Source organism: Denticeps clupeoides, chromosome 3, assembly GCF_900700375.1.
Source record: "Denticeps clupeoides chromosome 3, fDenClu1.1, whole genome shotgun sequence".
Taxonomy (NCBI): domain Eukaryota; kingdom Metazoa; phylum Chordata; class Actinopteri; order Clupeiformes; family Denticipitidae; genus Denticeps; species Denticeps clupeoides.
Window position 1 is genome coordinate 12,031,654 of NC_041709.1, and position 16,513 is coordinate 12,048,166.

Genomic DNA, 16,513 nt, shown 5'->3' on the forward strand with positions numbered 1-16,513 from the left:
ATTGAGTACATTTCTTGTTTGGGAAAAGAGAACATATTTGGAGAGAAGAAATTTAGGATTAACTAGTCATGACCTCTGGCCCATACATTCCTCTCATCTATATGCAGGCTATAGCTATGCAGGGAAACTGCCTTTGTCAGGGCTTTCTATTGACAACAAAGTGCTTACAGGCAGCTGGGGCAGAGAGCTTTCTGGGTGATGCGATGACCCCGCGGCTTTGGTACAGACCAACTCTGATGACGAGATGTTTCTATTGTATCCCAAGCCCAGCTATATTCCTCTTGCCAGGGTATAAAAGGTTGGGTGCAGGACTGAGGGGGCCAGCACGAGCCAGCCAACCACGCACGGCACTGCAAGCTGTACACAAGCAGGTAAGAAGAGCCCATCCCTGCTAATACAAGCGCATGCTAACAAGACCCCACTGAACACAGCAGTGGTCCTGCTCGCCATGGAGGTCGAGAGTGTATTTCCCATCGTGCCTGAGCTTGCCAGTCCCATTCAGTCACTGCAGGGAATGTTGTCATCCTAAATGCGTCACCATGTGAAGTCTTGTCACTTATGCGACACCCACCCAGCTGGCCCCCTCTGGCAGATTGGATCGTGTCAATTAATTCAATGTCATGACTGTCATCATGACCTTTCCCAACCTATGCTCTTTCCCACAGACTCTGAATCCCTTCACCATGTCTCAGACCGCCAAGTCCTCCTCCAACCAGGGCACTGATGCCAAGGACAAGGGAACTCCTGCCCCTGCTGCCACCAGCAAGGCCACCAAGACTGGAGACCCTGGCATGATGGGCAACTACAGAGTAAGTGCCTGTCATTTAAAATGTACAAACTGCTGAGATTTCTAAATTAAAGCTGCTACCTTCTAACCTCTGTATAAAAAGAAAAGTATGATGTTCATCCTTGTTGCATTTCAGCAGACAGCCCTCAAGTGGTGGCCGATCAGGAAAAAGAGAAAAGGATAATAGTTTTGTTGCCAAAGGATTCTGACAGAACAGACTTGGATTATTTTTGACAGGAAGCTCTCTGCCATCACGAATCTCCCCACAGATCATGCTGTTCGAGCAGGAGAACTTCCAGGGCAGGATGATGGAGGTTTTCGATGAGTGCATGAACGTTTGTGACCGTGGAATGGACAGAGTGCGCAGTATCATTGTGGAGTGCGGCCCGTAAGTCCTTCACACTATTTTCTCTGCCCATTTCAACACACACATCTTTGTGTTAACCTCTGTATGCATGTTTATGTCAGTATGTGATAACAGCCATTTCATTTGTGATCACCTTGTTTATCTCCTCTTTTACCTTGCATGGGTCTTCTGCACACCTCTGCCCGTCCCTGCCTTCTCTAGCTTTGTTGGTTTCGAGCAGACTAACTTCCGTGGGGAGATGTTCATCTTGGAGAAGGGAGAGTATCCTCGCTGGGATACCTGGTCAAACAGCTACCGCAGTGACTGCTTCATGTCCCTCAGGCCCATCCGCATGGTGAGACACGACAAGAGCTGATTACCTTTGGATGATCATTAATGCGAGTGATATCAATAACAGTCAGACACAGAAGATCAATTATGTTGTGCATGGAACATGGAATTTATCATTTTCTATTATCTCTAAGGACCCCATGGAGCACAAGATCTGCCTCTTTGAGCTGTCTGACTTCCAGGGCAACAAGATGGAAATCCAGGAGGACGATGTGCCCACCCTCTGGGTGCACGGTTTCTGCGACAGAGTGGGCAGCGTAAGAGTTAATGGCGGAGCGTAAGTATTTAAGAAGGACCAATTAACCTCTATTGTTTGGGAACATCAAAGTGACACCATTTATAAGTTTCAGTTGAAACCATTTTTGCTTCTTGTTTTATTCATAGATGGGTGGGATACCAGTATCCTGGCTACAGAGGGTACCAGTACCTGTTTGAGTGCGGCGACTACAGACACTACAACGAGTTTTGTGCCTTCCAACCTCAGATCCAGTCCATGCGCCGCGTGAGGGACATGCAGTTCCACCAGCGCGGCTGTTTCAATATGACCTCTGCCAAGTGAACCAGCCCTGCTGGAGACCTGTGGCACAGCAGCCAGCCTTCACACGGCGCTTTTTATCCCCCCTCCCCATCAAACCTCTGACCTCTCCAAGAGAATAACATGACATCGTTGTACTGGAATCTTACTGACTTTTTATGATGGCAATAATAAACATAATTATTTCTGAAGTATTTTCTATTTTTCTTTTAAATTTCTGTGATCGGATGTGCGTTTTCCGAGTATTTGCTACTTATTTCGAAAAAAAAAAACAAAAAACAAAGGCAAAAAAAAAAAAGAATTAATCAGTTGCGTCGTAATACCGCGAGAACTTTCTGGTCACGTGGTCCGCGCGCGTCCTCGTTTGAGTCTGTTTGTATCGGTGTGGGTGTCAGAGCCAAGATGGCAGCCCTGCTCACTGCGCGGAAAGGTCAGTGATGGAACAGCTACTTCTAAATACATGCACGGAACAATGTTGCGCATGTTATCGCCGTCACTGTTAAAGTTTCATGGTGTCATTTCGACCCAACTGTCCCTGCAAAATTTATTACACCGTGAAAGCTGTTTGTGTGTAGCTTAGCTTTTGCTAAAGTGGTGTGTTATGAATGTGTAATACGTCACGTTATTTTTAGGTCAACACATTTTGTCAGATTATTTTCTTTTCTCATCACGCTGTTTGTTTTTAAGAAATAATTAATGGCCATTTCAATGAACAATTATATATACTCTGTTATAATATTGATGAATGTAATAATAGGACTGTACTCTTTCGCTGCATCATTTTCCCTCCTTTAATAACACATTCAAAAAGCGAAACTGATAAATACTTTTCTGTAGTAAAACCGAGTCTGTATCCTGTCGCGTTCACGGTGGGGGCGCACTGACGTGTGATGACCTTTCACCCAGTTTCATCCAACTCAAGGATTTGTTCTAAAATTACGTTGCTGTATGTTCCTAATAATATGCCTTGTGATATCTGCTACTATAAGTTTTTATGATTGTTAATTAGACATTTATAATAGTTGTAAATATAATAGTCAATAATCAATTATTATGTATACAATAAATAATTATTAGCTGTATACAACAAAATATATGAGTTATCGGCTATAAGTAATTCAAAAGCGTTGTCAGTAACCAATATGTATGGGCTTCTAAACTGCCATTCTATTCAGAGTGTACTGGACAGCAAGTAAGTGATAACATTTGATTAAATGTAAACAGGGTGGTAACACACTCACCTATGAACCAGATGACCCAGGTTCAAATCCTACTTACTACCATTGTGTCCCTGAGCAAGACACTTAACCCTAAGTTGCTCCAGGTGGACTGTCCCTGTAAGTGCAGGGTGATGCAGGTTTTTAAGAGTGTAAAAAAGTATGATTCCTGCATTATGTCAGGGAAGGTGGTCCAGAATCAGCACATGGCACTTGAATGACCGTGTAAAAACATAATTTGGCCAATGAAATCACAGTCACCACTGGTGTTTTTTTTTTAAACAGTAGAAGATGTTCAATAGGAAAATGTGTGTCTAATCTTTTGTGCAATAAGTTTATGCTATGGTGATTTGATTTGTTTCATTCCTAGCCCTGGGCCTGGCGGTGAGCTCTGGTAAACGCTGTCTCAGCATGCTTGCTGAGCTGCCAGAGACCCACCAGATGTTGAGGCAGACCTGCAGGGACTTTGCAGGCCGAGAACTTGCCCCCATTGCTGCCAAATTGGACAAGGAACACTCCTACCCCGCCAAACAGGTGCATGTGATTGACAGCATTTGAAGATCAATGAGAAAATGAAGAGGGGAAAGGATGATGACGTCTTTTTTTAATTTTTTTTATTCCACCAGGTTCGGGAGCTTGGTGATATGGGTGTCATGGCAGTTGAGGTCCCAGAGAGCCTGGGTGGAACTGGGTTGGACTATCTTGCCTACTCTTTGGCTGTGGAGGAGATAAGCAGAGGTTGTGCCTCCACCGGTGTGATTGTTAGCGTAAATAATGTAAGTACCTTCGATATGTCATTTGACAAGAAATGGAGACATTCAGCAACTTTGAATGAAACGAGTAAAATGTGGATTGGCCAGTTCTGACACACAAAAACCTTTGTTTCTGGAAAGAAAGAGAATAACTTCCTTTTTCTGGAGTGAATGGGACCATTTGTGATTGCATATGATTTTAATAATTTAAAAAAAAAATTACCTGGTACCTGTCAAGGGGTGGGATATGTATGAAATGAGAAAAAGTCAGGATCTGAGCTCTCATGTAAGTTGCTCTTGATTAGAGCGTCTGCAGATCGGGTTCTAGTGAAAATGAGGGATAACACTGAGAGACATCTTAAAGCACTTATGTAAGTCACCTTGTATAAGACATGGTAAATGTAAGGATCCCTGTGGAGGCCTTCTGTTGCTTCAGCTTATTCATTCAGTTCTTATAAATATGTCCTGTAAATCATTTTCCATGTGCAAGCTGGAAATATACTATATAATTATAAATCCGTGGTTGTTTTGACCCCACCAGATGCTGGCCAAGTTTTTGGCGACATCAGAACTTGTGTAGTGCTGCTGACAGTATGGAACTGCCATGATCTCAGCCTTTAATATTTTCATGATACTTGTTTGATACCTCAAGGCCTGCTGCCAAAATAATTTTGTCCATGTTCATTTATGTTTTGTGGTCTCACACTGCGGTCACAGTCGTCCTTTTTCCAGGGCTCAATTTCAGGCTTTTCTTGTTTATAGACATTTGAGCGTCTATTCATTCAGACATAGTTCACTGATATGTAAACCACTGGCTTAAAGTCAGGCTGGAAGGGTTCTGCTTTGTAAATTCTGAGCATGTCGTGAACCTGTAGTTGCAGGCAAATTTACAGATTCTTTTTTTTGCAGACTAATTTATTGCTTCTATTTCATTTATTTTTTGTAGTCACTATATTTGGGACCAGTCTTAAAGTATGGGACAGAAGAACAGAAAAAACTGTGGATAACCCCATTCACCACTGGAGAGAAAGTAGGCTGCTTTGCCCTGAGTGAACCAGGTACACCACAGATTACTAGACTGATGGTTCTGAAGCAATAGCTGGATTGTAAAGAATCCAAGAACTTTGCTCTCCACATTCCATCTTTCAAGTGCACCTAGCTTATAATATTAATACAATCAACAATAAATTAATTACGTCCTGACATGACGCTTCAAGACACTACTTTGTCTCACTCAGGAAATGGCAGTGATGCAGGTGCAGCCTCCACCATGGCCCGTCAGGATGGAAACCAGTGGGTCCTGAATGGCACTAAGGCCTGGATCACCAACAGCTGGGATGCCTCAGCTGCCGTTGTCTTTGCTACTACTGACAAGAGCCTTAAGCACAAGGTATTCTCTGATTTTTGAGCTTTTGGTTTTTGCGGGACAGACTTTTTGTGCTATGGGCTTCATATTTTCAAAGCATTTTTGTTTTTGTGTTGTTTTATATATCATTGGAACAAATGTGCCCTAAAATTAAGGATGGGTGTTGCGGGAAGCCTTTCAAAACTTCCAAAATCTTCACTGACATAGCAGCCAGTTTGTCAGCAAACATCTTGTAAACATTTGAACAATGTATGTTTAAGATATAAAGACATGATATGTAAGTAGCAGAAAAAATACATTGATATTATGGATTGTAATCCCACTTTTTCTAGATATTAACTGGTAGTTAATTTTTTCCCTGTCAGGGAATCAGTGCTTTCCTGGTGCCCATGCCTCATCCAGGGCTATCTCTTGGGAAGAAGGAAGACAAGCTGGGCATCCGTGCCTCTTCCACAGCCAACCTGATCCTGGAGGACTGCCGCATCCCACTGGAGAACATGCTGGGAGAACGAGGAATGGGCTTCAAGATCGCCATGGTGTGTGTATTTAATTTTTGCTTTTCATCATTTTGTGAAAATCTTGTGGTATCATTGTAGGCCAAATGCATTTTTTTTAACAGCAAACCTTGGACAGTGGTCGGATTGGAATTGCGTCTCAGGCCTTAGGCATTGCACAAGCAGCACTTGACTGTGCAGCTGATTACTCCCTTAAGCGGATGGCATTTGGGGCTCCCATAGGCAAGCTGCAAGCAATTCAGGTACACTTTACAGCTCCTGCCTATCACAACCCACTTACTTCTGCTTTACACACATACATACAAGAAGTAGTTTTTTTCAGTCAATAGAAATTCATTGCATTTTTTTCAAGGAAAACTATGGAATTTGGATGATTTGGCCAGATAATAATCTTTCTGCTAAGCTTTTACATTGCAACAGTTCCACAGTGATAATGTACCTTTACTAAGCCAACAGAGGAACAATCTAAAACAGCTTATTGTTATGGAGAGTGATGTGAAATATTTCTCTGTTTGCAGTTTAAACTGGCTGACATGGCTGTAGCAGTGGAGGGCGCTCGTCTCCTTACCTGGAAAGCTGCTGTCTTAAAGGACTCAAGGAAAGCGTACACCAAGGCAATATCTTGCTCTTTGTATTTCTTCCCCTGTCTTTTTCTTTTTTTTTCTCAGTCTGAGTCTAAAATGAGGTCTGACAGTCTTTAATTTTCATTAACTCTTTTGCTCTGTATTATTCTTATTTCCATTGTTTCTCATTGCTAATCTAGTTCCTGTTGTCTCTTGACACTACAGGAAGCTGCAATGGCGAAACTAGCTGCTTCTGAGGCAGCAACGTACATATCGCATCAGGTAAACATGCTTCTGTTAAGTGTAGGATCATTCTTCACTCTTAACTGTAAAACCCAGGGAGGTATGAAGCCTTTCATGTTCTGAACCTATCATTGTTCTGCTTCACTTAAAGGCAATTCAGGTGTTGGGAGGAATGGGCTACGTCACAGACATGCCAGCCGAGAGGCACTACCGCGATGCTCGAATAACCGAGATCTATGAGGGCACCAGCGAGATCCAGAGACTTGTCATTGCCAACCAGGTTCTGAAAGAGTACCAGACATAGAAAATCCGAAATGGCTGCGTGGGGCATCCCAGCCTGGCATCAGAACTGAGCTGACATCTTTTAACGCACGGTGTCTGGTTTATTAAACCAAATTCCTTTTCACCTCGTTGCGCGTGTGCTGGAGATGGAAGACCCCTGGCTTCCTTCAGCGAAATTCATGTTGTCACCACCAGAGTGCAGCAGTTTCAGGATTCTCATTGCCTTTGCCTTTGGGACTGTACTAAATGAAATGTTCACTTATCTTTGGTGATACACAGAATCAGATAACCTGCTTATCTGAAATTGCAATATGTTGTTGAATGTGTCAAATTCTGGATTTTTTTTAAAAATTATCATACAATGTTTATTTGTCTTATGTTTTATTAGGATTTATTTGTCACTGTCACAATAAATCCTGTGGTATTAGGAGAGATTGAAATAAGGTTCTCCAGTACAAACTTCTTGGCTCATTTTGTTCTGTTGTCACATATAAAATTGGTAATGGCAATTTCTATGACATGGTGACCAAAATAATTGTGGACTCATACTTCAGACAGTCTCCTAAACCAGCCGATCATTTTAATGTATTTTAAACCGATGCAGTAAAGAAATTGTTTCCTGGACAATTAGTGATCCTTCCCTCTTGCCTCAGACCTGCTAATCTAGCGGCTGCATCAGGAGAGGCGCCGTGATTCCATGACCACCCTTATTCTACAGACCCCCGTCGAAGTGGGGCATGGGTCATGGCATCTACTCAGCTTGGGGAACGCTGGGAGTCAGTCCCGTTTCCTGATGTCCAATTATGGATGTAATGGAGGATATCAAGGTCCCACGGCTTTTGTTCAGAAGTGAATGTTTTGCTCTTATTGTCTGTGCTGTATTAGGCTAGAGGAACGGGGTTAAAAATGTAGGTCATGATGGGCAATGAAAAACAAGGCTTCTTGGGAAAGATGTGCAGATTCCCTTCATTGTTACTTCTGGCAATATGGAAATGTTAAATTCTTGCATACAAGCATGTTCAGATGCACAAAAGGCGACAATACAACAAACTACATTTTTAACATGTTTATTTAGGAATCCTACATATCGTGGCACAAACACTGCTCTATACACAAAACTCGTTTTAGCCCTCGGAAATGTGGGCCACAAGCATTCACATGAGCAATACTTACAAAAATAATGAAAACGAGACACGCTTATTCAGTCCCTCTCTGACATGAACAAAAAAAATAATAAAATTAAAGACCATATTTACAGTTATGCGACAGAACAATGGCAGCTATTGTCCCACCGGACCACAGACCGTGTCTAATATCTCTGTTTATTCCCCCCTCTCGACATCCTCGAGCGTCCCCAGAAAAGCAGAGATAAATAACGGAAGTTCGATTTCAAGTGACTTCTTTTTTTTTTTTTGTTTCTCCTCCTCGGCGCGGCCTCACACGTAGTTCTGCTTGTCGTAGCCTCCGCTCTGCGACGGGCACTTGCTCGCCCCGTATTTCAGGGGGTACGGCGTCCTGGAGATGAGGTGCGGGCTGGAGCAGCACAGCACCGAGCCGCCCACCAGCAGCAGCGCGGCGGCGGCCCAGCCCACGTAGAGCGCCGCGCCGATCTCGCGCTTCTGGGGCGCGGGGACGTGCTGGCTGTAGAAGTCGGAGATGATGTTGTTGGCCATCCAGCACAGGGGCACCAGGACGAACAGGCCGCTGAGGATGGACATCACGCCGCCCGCGTTCACCACCTTGGCCTTGACGGCGTCGGCGCGGATGCAGTTGGTGCACTGCGCCCCGGCGACGGTGACCGCCAGGCCCACGACGCCCACCAGGGACGAGATGACGGTCAGCGCCCGCGCGGTCTGCAGGTCCGTGGCCAGCGCCAGGACGGAGTCGTGCACCTTGCACTGCATCTGGCCCGTGCTCTGCACCACGCAGGACATCCACAGGCCCTCCCAGGTGGTCTGGGCCACGACGATGTTGCTGTCGATGAACGCGGACACCTTCCACATGGGCAGGCCGCACGCCACCATCACCATCAGCGTCCCCGCGACAGACAGTCCCATTCCGAGGAACTCCAAACACGCAGAGATCATGGTCTTTGTTCGGCCAAAACGCGCTGTCCGCGCGGTCCACGCCGCGCCGCCGACACTTATACAGGTGGTTCCGCCAAGCGGCGCGGCCGCAGCCAATAGGAGCGCGCCGGACGCCGCGGCGACCAATCAGAAGTCCGCAAAGTTTCTACAAAAACAGACAACGGGAAAGGGCGTCGTGCGAGCAGGCAGATAAGACGCTGACACAGGCAGGAAGGTGATGGATGTGCGATTTAACAGCCTTCCTTCTATTCATTCTGCCCGCAGAGCAGACATCTGTAGAAATACAAATAATACAAAATAATAATGAATAACGGCACGCTACTAAAACATTCAGTTTAATCATCCTAGAATATTATTGTTTTGGCTATGTAAAAGTACAAGTATAAGCACAGTATAAAATAGTTTAATTTGTATAATAATATATCTAATAAAAATAATATATGTATTAATACAATGATATTAATAAATGATATTTACATATGTTATCGTTTTTTTATATTTATTATAATAAACATAGTTTGCACAATAATCCATACACAGTGAATAACAGTGTTTTATGTATCCTAAGAGACTGTTTAAAATTTAACTGAAGTGTTGACATCCCACTCCATCCCATAGCAAGAAAGAAAACAGGAAGCTGTTTCATTCTCTCACTGTCAAAAACAGTAGCAGCTGCTGAATTTTGAAACATTTCTGAAACAATTCGGTTATTCCCAACAATTCAAAAACTGTTATTCCCATACCACGTCTTCCACACCGAAAATGTATTTAGAATCCTGAGAGCTGCAGAAATACCGAGGTATAAATCTGACATCTTTCACTACCCCCGTACAAACCCAACTAACATTTAAAAAAATGTATGCACAAAGAGATCTATGTCTAAAATGTAAAGAACAAATTTGATAGCATCTTTTTTTCTGACAGAACTGGAGAGTATTTAAGTTACACACACATTCTCTTGTGTTGAAAGTAAATATAGCATAACGTCTTGGGGGTTCAAAGCATTACCTTTGAGCATTCTGAAGCTTTCCAATATTATCTACCTAGCAAATGCATGAATGCTGATGATACAGTTCTGGTACATGGACAAATGCACATCGTAATCAAAAGAAGGCTTTCTATGTCTGTTCTGAGTGTATAAAGTTACTCTGTTTTCAAGTCTGTCACACGTTTTCTACATCTGAGTATTTTAATACATTTTAGAAAGCCAGATGTTCACAGGGTTCCCATGGCCGACTCCTCAGCAACTGTTTACTCAAACAGAGAGTTCTGCAGCGAGACGGACCACACCAAATTGTTCAATTAGAACATAGGAAATCGTATATCACCCAAGAGAAACTCCCCTTGGAAGCAACGTGCCAAACATCATTTGCGCGTCCGTATTTAGCATCCGTCCAAAGCTTAATGGCCATAATCACAGAGGGTGACTCTTAACTCTGACCCACTTTGATGGGATGGCGTCTGATAAGCAAATAAATGGCAGAGAGGAAAACATGCTTTCCCAGATAACGTGCAGGGCGAGAACAACATCCAGTCAACCAGGGCCACCACGGCAAACAAGAAGTGATGTTGATTTTGCCGTTTGGAAGTAGATTAGAAAACATAGATATACAAGAGAGAGCAAGAGAGAGAGGGGGCGCGATGAAACATAGCTTTAATTTTGACAAATCACAAACGTTGCCAAAGAAGATGATTAAGGGTTTTGCTTTACATTTGTGCTAAACTGACAGAGAACAGTCATCCACATGGACATGCAATTAGGCACTTAAATGGAAAAGCTGCATTTTTATCAAAGTGTGATATCAGCAGGTTAGTGTGTTGGGTGCGGATGTCTAAGCGTGCCTCGATGATGGTGTGTTCGCTCAGTCAAACAGCGTGCTTGACTGCTGGCCAGACAATAGCCTCTTTGCCAGAAATCTGAGAGCGGCCGAGGTACGTGTGTCCTGTCCAGATGTTTCCTCTGTCCCAGTTCTTGTGCGTTCATGAGCGTGGGCTGAGACCAGGTGGCTGTGACCAGTTCCGCTTCTCATCGGCCTCGTAGGTAATATCCACCAAGACAGAGGAGCAGAGTGGCACTGAGGGATGAGTTGCGTGAGAAAACGTCATGGCTCAGTTTTCTGACTTCGAGCTTCCATCTGTCACATTGTTGCACGGGACGACTGTTCCTTTCCAAATGGTTTTTCTTCAGCTGCTCTCATCGGGGGTTGCTGCAGTGGAGAAACCGGTCTGGTTGTCTGTTAAAAGTTTTGGCAAAAGTTTTACTCCGGATGCCCTTCATGGAGCAACCTTCCCTGTTTACCCACGCATCCCCAGTATAATGTCCTGGGGACAAATTCCGTTGAAATAAAGTAAACTTGGTGTCAATGCACCCAGCATGAGACGTGTAAGACGTGTGTTTAAGATTTTTATGGAATATGCATGCAAAACTTAATTTAAAATATGACAATAATTTGCACGATTTGTTATCTGTGGTGGGTGGGGCTTGGTTATATTAATCATGTAAAATTTCTTATTACCTCTTGTACACCCAGGTCTCCCTGTGAAAAATGCTGTCTCTGTTATGATTATCATTGGACTGAAGTGAGATTTTATCACGTGCACTGGCCGCTGCTGGTAACTGCACAGGTAAAAATGAGTAAGGAAGGTTTGAGGATGTAAGGGAAATATGGCTAAACATAAAAAAGTAAAATAAACAAAAGTTTAAACCTTTTTTTTTTCCATTTTTAAACCTGCTTGTTCAGGGCCAGAAAAATTGCAGGGAAAGGGCATTGGGTTCTTTGACAGGTTTAATGTAATTTTCTAGACTCATGTACACTGGCACTGAAATGTCATGTTTCATCACACGTGAATATTTAAATGACTGAGAGGTGATGCTGTCCTTTTCACACAAAATAGACATGACTAGACATGCATTTAGCCCAGATTAATTTGCACCCGTTCAAAACTTTTTTTTCATACTAACAAGAAGGGAAAGTGATGAAATGAGTCACATAATCATTGGCGAGATCTGTGACTCACACCCACTGAATCACTCCAAACAACATTCCCAACAGGGCTGCAGCTACTGTAGTTACGTGATTAATGAATCATCTTCATCCAGTTAGCATCGACAGGCCGAAGTTCCTTTACTTGCAGAACTGACCACACATGATGACTGGAGACTGGCTAATGACTCATGTCCTGGAATTGTTTATCCTCAGGCTAAAATATCGCAATATGTTTTTTTTTTTGTCAATGTATAAAGATTAGGATGCTCCATTCCACTGTAAATATCTAATATAATAGGAATATTAATCACAATAATCAATTAATCACTGTCTATTTCTCTACAGTCAAACAAAACCTATTGTTATTTCTTCCTCTTCATTTATTTCCTGTGTCATGCTGTCCTTTTATCTCCAGATCAGCCCATTTCCAGCCAGTCCAATGGCCATTTCCCGGATGCATTAAGGGCAATCACAGAGATGGCAATGACAGTCTACAGACTCTTCCAGATCTTTACAACCAGTTTTCATTTTGTGCATGTATGTGTGTGTGTGAGTGTGTGTTTATAAGATGTTTATGAGTCATATCTAAATGCAATTCATGAGGCTTCTGTTTTTCTTAATGTCTGTGGTGCTGTTAATTACACAGTGTGCATGCCATTATATTATAACGCTAAATAAAAAACTGGTTTAAATCCAGTACTGATGTTGGTGTCTATTACTTTACCTCATTTGCAACAGTAATCTGTAATAAAAAAAAATATGGAAAAAAAGGATGTACCTGCCTACATCAATTGTTCAACACCTGAAGGGAAAAGGGGGAAACTGCTTCTATGAAACAAAACCTATTTCCTGCAGTGGATTGGTTTTGCAAAGTTGCATTGAAACCATACAAATCCTGTCTAATGAGCTATTGTATGCCCATAGTGTAACCAGCTCTTGTTTTCCTGAAATGCTGCTTTCCCAGCAGCGCTCATCGTGACCCCGTGCTTGTAAGCGCGCCCACAGGCAGAAGCACTCCAAAAAATCCCTTTGCCCTCTCTGTGCCAATCGGTGTATCCTGTGCAAGCTTTCAATTGTACCCATGCAGCGCTTTTTTTGCTGGATGGAGAATCGAGAGTTTGTTCTTCGTACAGCACCGGGAGGGATGGGGAGTGGTGCGGGAGACACATGCATACGTGTAAATTCTGTACATTTTGTTCACTGCGCTAGACAATAGAGTTAAACACATCCATGCCAAGAGTAGGGTTAAGTGGAAACCAGTTTACCGTATATGTTGGGTGTTGTCCCCAGAATGATTCCTGTAGTTCACCGCTTACTGTAAGTGTGAGACCAGTTACTTCTTCCTAAAAATGACGAAAGGAAAGGTCTTATCCAGAGGAAAGGTCAACAATGGAGGCAATGTTTACCGTCATGTCTCTTGAGGGAAGTGGTCAATTTACGGTTTTTCTGACTTCAGGCTTGGTGCAGAGAGCCATGGAGAAGCCTTAATTGTTTGGCCGCCGTATATCAAGCTTCTGGGCTACAGGAAGGTGGCTGGGTGCTGCAGCTACATTACTTCACTTTGTTTCTTTTCCTATCATTGTTACCCCGCTGATCGCTGCTCCTCGCGTTCATGTAAGGGCCCTGACGGAACTCGGCACTGCGCTCTTGTTTGTTGGGATGTTTTGAGGTTGTTTACGTCGACTGACGTTCAGTGGTCGAAGAAACGCTGGCTTCCTGATTAGCTGGAGGCATGCAACACGGTCAGCTTGAACTCCCATCAACACAGTGCTGTCAACGGGATTTTGCATTCACTTTTTCGCCGAAGGCTGAACGTGGCTGTGTCCAAACGAACCTTTACATTTTTTTAAGCATGTTCGTCAGTTGACATCAAGGGGACTGTGATGAGCCCCACATGCAATCTATTCTAAAGACTTTACAGTTCTTACTACAGCAGAGAAAATTGCTACACAGGCAATGCTGTTGGTTTATGGTAGTAAAAGAGATTTGAACCTGTTAACGGGTCCTCTGGACTGAGACCTAGATAATTAACAAAAATCATACCTGGAGGGCTGGAGACTAATCAGTACTTGAAGTGTTCTAAAGTTCTAAACCTACAAATGAATGTAAATCCCTGGCACAAAAGTAAATCCAAGCGGTTTTCTCCCAATGAGGTAAATCTAAAACCATTTGAGATAAAAAAAAACTAAAAAAAAACTTGTTATGACACGTCTTATCAAGAGTGTTTCACTCACTGCCTGGCACTCATTGCACTTGTAGACAAAGTGCTGCCAATTTCTGACGTACTTTACATCTGACATAATTTAATATCTCAAATGTCTCGGTTTGGCTCAAATGAGCAGAAGGACAGACACAAAACAACCTGAGACAAGTGAGACGGCTGTGTAATGTACCACCCCAGAGCTTTTCATATTTCACTTGTGCGGCAAAGTTCACCTTTTCATTTAAGCGTTTCCACAGGAATGGCCTGACATACCTCCCTCTCTGTGCTGGAGCCAGGCCGGCTCAGCCCTGTCTAATGAAATGGCCTGCTGGGACGGGGGGTTTGTCAGGACTGATGTCCTCTCCCACACACAGCCAGACGTGGAATGCGTGAAAATACTCCTGCTGGATTTCTCCCACCTCCAGCCCCATCCTGATGCTCCACTGCTGAGCTGGTAAACAACAGCGAGGCTGGAATTTTCCTTGAAGGAGACATGAAGACATTCAATTCAAAATAAAACCGATGTTGGTGTGGTTGTAGGTTGGGGCCAGTCAATGATAAATGGTTTCCTTTCTTAAATTAAAATGTCTGTAATAAACAGTAATAACTGTGAAATATTATACAATACAAATGACATGAAACTGTGGAAGAGCTATTTGATATAGAAAAATATATAAATGTACTTTGTTAAACAATATATAGCCCTTTAACTACCAGTCATTGTTGACAATTAAAAACAGGGAATGTGCAGCAGAGTCTGAACAACACAGTTTCTAATGGAGCAGCATAACATGGTTAGATTATTTGATGCCGTACTGTACTGTACTGTAGTAGTTCTCTACATAGAAGGATTTTTTTTACCTTACTGAGTGTAGGGAGTTACAGTAATCAAGGCCACAGGCTATGGGCGCATGGACAAGAATTTCAAGGGCAGCGGGTGAAGCCAAGCAATTTAAGGACCGTGCTAATGAACATGTCAAAATCAAGTGAGGGATCATATATAAACCCAAGATTAGTAATGGAAGAGGAAGGTAGGAAGGAAGGAAAGGACTATAATATGGCTTCTCTGCATCAAAACAAGCCTAATAAGTGGGTATCTTAGTCTAATATTTATTTAGCGTCTGTCTTCCTCTTTTACTTATATTTTTATATGAATACATATTACACATCACACTGATTTTAGCCATCGTAATTAATTGTGTAATGTAGCTGTCAACATTGTTCATGAAAGAATCATAGAAAAGCTTTAACATTTTTCACAGTTCTGACTACAGTGTTTTACAGATACAGATTATTGCAAACATGACCTCCATTGTACATCCATTTGAAAGTGTTTCACACGCATTAGGGTGGATTTGTTGCTGGCAACCATGTCATTGTTAAGTGAGGAAATTGCACATCGACATCGACTCATACCTCTGTTGTTTGCATCCATACATGTTTCTATATTAACTGTACTTTGAAGTTTAAGGAAAGCAAATAATGTGAGCCATACAACAGTAAAGGAACTGCTCACTAGCCTTGAGTAATTGTCATGAGGTTTCCTGCAAGTGTCAGGCCATGTCAAAACCCCACTGGGCCCTGGGTGAAACGCCACTCTCTCACCATTGTTCCATCAGTGCGGTGGCAGGCCTTTGTCTACTCTGCTCCAGTCTGTTGTGAAAATAATCATTTCTTGTTGTTTCATTCCCCAGTTTTTACAGGACCACACTCCTCCTTATTTCCTGAGCGGTCAGGAAAAGCCAGTTCAGGTCAGTCAACTGATGACTGTCACAGAAGAGGATGCTGGCCATGCCATCTGGAAACAGGAGGACACTGCCATCAAGTGCACACAAAATCAAACTGCATGTGGCCTATGCTGAAAAGCTCTTCATTTCAGTTACGTAAGAGTCTGTCTTACTCTGCACTTATTTATAATATTTAGATTATCTGAGTATTTTTATTATAGTTGATTTAGTTTTTTATTATTACAGTATTTCTTAATATATATGTTCTACGTTTTAAAATACTGTTGCTATTATAAACAATTAATTCTGAAAATAAATCATTTTAATGTTACAGGTACTTCATCTTACAATACTACTACTATTACTAATTATTATTATTATTATTATTTCACAGTTATTGTAAACATATGTATTTACACATTTGCTGGTCCTAGTTTAAAACGCAGATGAAAACAAAAAGAAAAGATTTCGCTGAACAGTTTATGGGACTCCAGAATGAAAGGCAACGCTGATTGGTTCAAACCGCTGCTCGCCGCTCCTCTTTAGCCCCGC

At 42.6% G+C, this 16,513-nt stretch overlaps 3 protein-coding genes across 5 annotated transcripts; 2 read left to right on the forward strand and 1 right to left on the reverse strand.

The window, feature by feature from the left end:
- Window positions 1-125: 125 nt before the first annotated feature.
- On the forward strand, window positions 126-2,213 carry crybb1 (crystallin, beta B1). Its single transcript, XM_028971430.1, has 6 exons — window positions 126-371; window positions 666-809; window positions 1,057-1,175; window positions 1,356-1,488; window positions 1,619-1,761; window positions 1,869-2,213. The coding sequence occupies exons 1-6, from the start codon at window positions 204-206 to the stop codon at window positions 2,041-2,043; spliced, it is 882 nt and encodes a 293-aa protein (XP_028827263.1). The 5' UTR covers window positions 126-203; the 3' UTR covers window positions 2,044-2,213.
- A 163-nt stretch (window positions 2,214-2,376) lies between these two features.
- acads (acyl-CoA dehydrogenase short chain) lies at window positions 2,377-7,416 on the forward strand. 2 transcript variants are annotated; one of them, XM_028973750.1, is made up of 10 exons: window positions 2,377-2,449; window positions 3,607-3,770; window positions 3,863-4,012; window positions 4,935-5,046; window positions 5,227-5,378; window positions 5,720-5,890; window positions 5,974-6,111; window positions 6,388-6,483; window positions 6,658-6,714; window positions 6,827-7,416. In XM_028973750.1, the coding sequence occupies exons 1-10, from the start codon at window positions 2,422-2,424 to the stop codon at window positions 6,977-6,979; spliced, it is 1,221 nt and encodes a 406-aa protein (XP_028829583.1). In that variant the 5' UTR covers window positions 2,377-2,421; the 3' UTR covers window positions 6,980-7,416. The 2 variants fall into 2 exon arrangements, with proteins under 2 accessions (XP_028829583.1, XP_028829584.1); XM_028973751.1 differs by having other exon boundaries at window positions 6,388-6,471; window positions 6,662-6,714; window positions 6,827-6,968.
- Window positions 7,417-8,008: 592 nt separating this feature from the next.
- On the reverse strand, window positions 8,009-16,332 carry cldn5b (claudin 5b). 2 transcript variants are annotated; one of them, XM_028971426.1, is made up of 4 exons: window positions 15,840-16,332; window positions 14,508-14,715; window positions 13,297-13,374; window positions 8,009-9,317 (listed from the first exon to the last, which is right to left on the reverse strand). In XM_028971426.1, exon 4 carries the CDS (start codon window positions 9,042-9,044, stop codon window positions 8,394-8,396), a length of 651 nt encoding a protein of 216 aa, XP_028827259.1. In that variant the 5' UTR covers window positions 9,045-9,317; window positions 13,297-13,374; window positions 14,508-14,715; window positions 15,840-16,332; the 3' UTR covers window positions 8,009-8,393. The 2 variants fall into 2 exon arrangements, with proteins under 2 accessions (XP_028827259.1, XP_028827260.1); XM_028971427.1 differs by lacking the exons at window positions 14,508-14,715; window positions 15,840-16,332 and having other exon boundaries at window positions 13,297-14,225.
- Window positions 16,333-16,513: the final 181 nt, after the last annotated feature.

Excerpts from the sequence above, each read along its gene's own strand:
- crybb1 (XM_028971430.1), top strand. The coding sequence starts at position 204 with ATGACCCCGCGGCTTTGGTACAGACCAACTCTGATGACGAGATGTTTC. Across the intron at positions 372-665 it reads TGCAAGCTGTACACAAGCAG|ACTCTGAATCCCTTCACCAT; the intron begins GTAAGAAGAGCC and ends TCTTTCCCACAG. Across the intron at positions 1,762-1,868 it reads GTAAGAGTTAATGGCGGAGC|ATGGGTGGGATACCAGTATC; the intron begins GTAAGTATTTAA and ends TTTTATTCATAG.
- acads (XM_028973750.1), top strand. The coding sequence starts at position 2,422 with ATGGCAGCCCTGCTCACTGCGCGGAAAG. Across the intron at positions 2,450-3,606 it reads CCTGCTCACTGCGCGGAAAG|CCCTGGGCCTGGCGGTGAGC; the intron begins GTCAGTGATGGA and ends TTTCATTCCTAG. Across the intron at positions 3,771-3,862 it reads ACTCCTACCCCGCCAAACAG|GTTCGGGAGCTTGGTGATAT; the intron begins GTGCATGTGATT and ends TTATTCCACCAG.
- cldn5b (XM_028971426.1), bottom strand. The coding sequence starts at position 9,044 with ATGATCTCTGCGTGTTTGGAGTTCCTCGGAATGGGACTGTCTGTCGCG.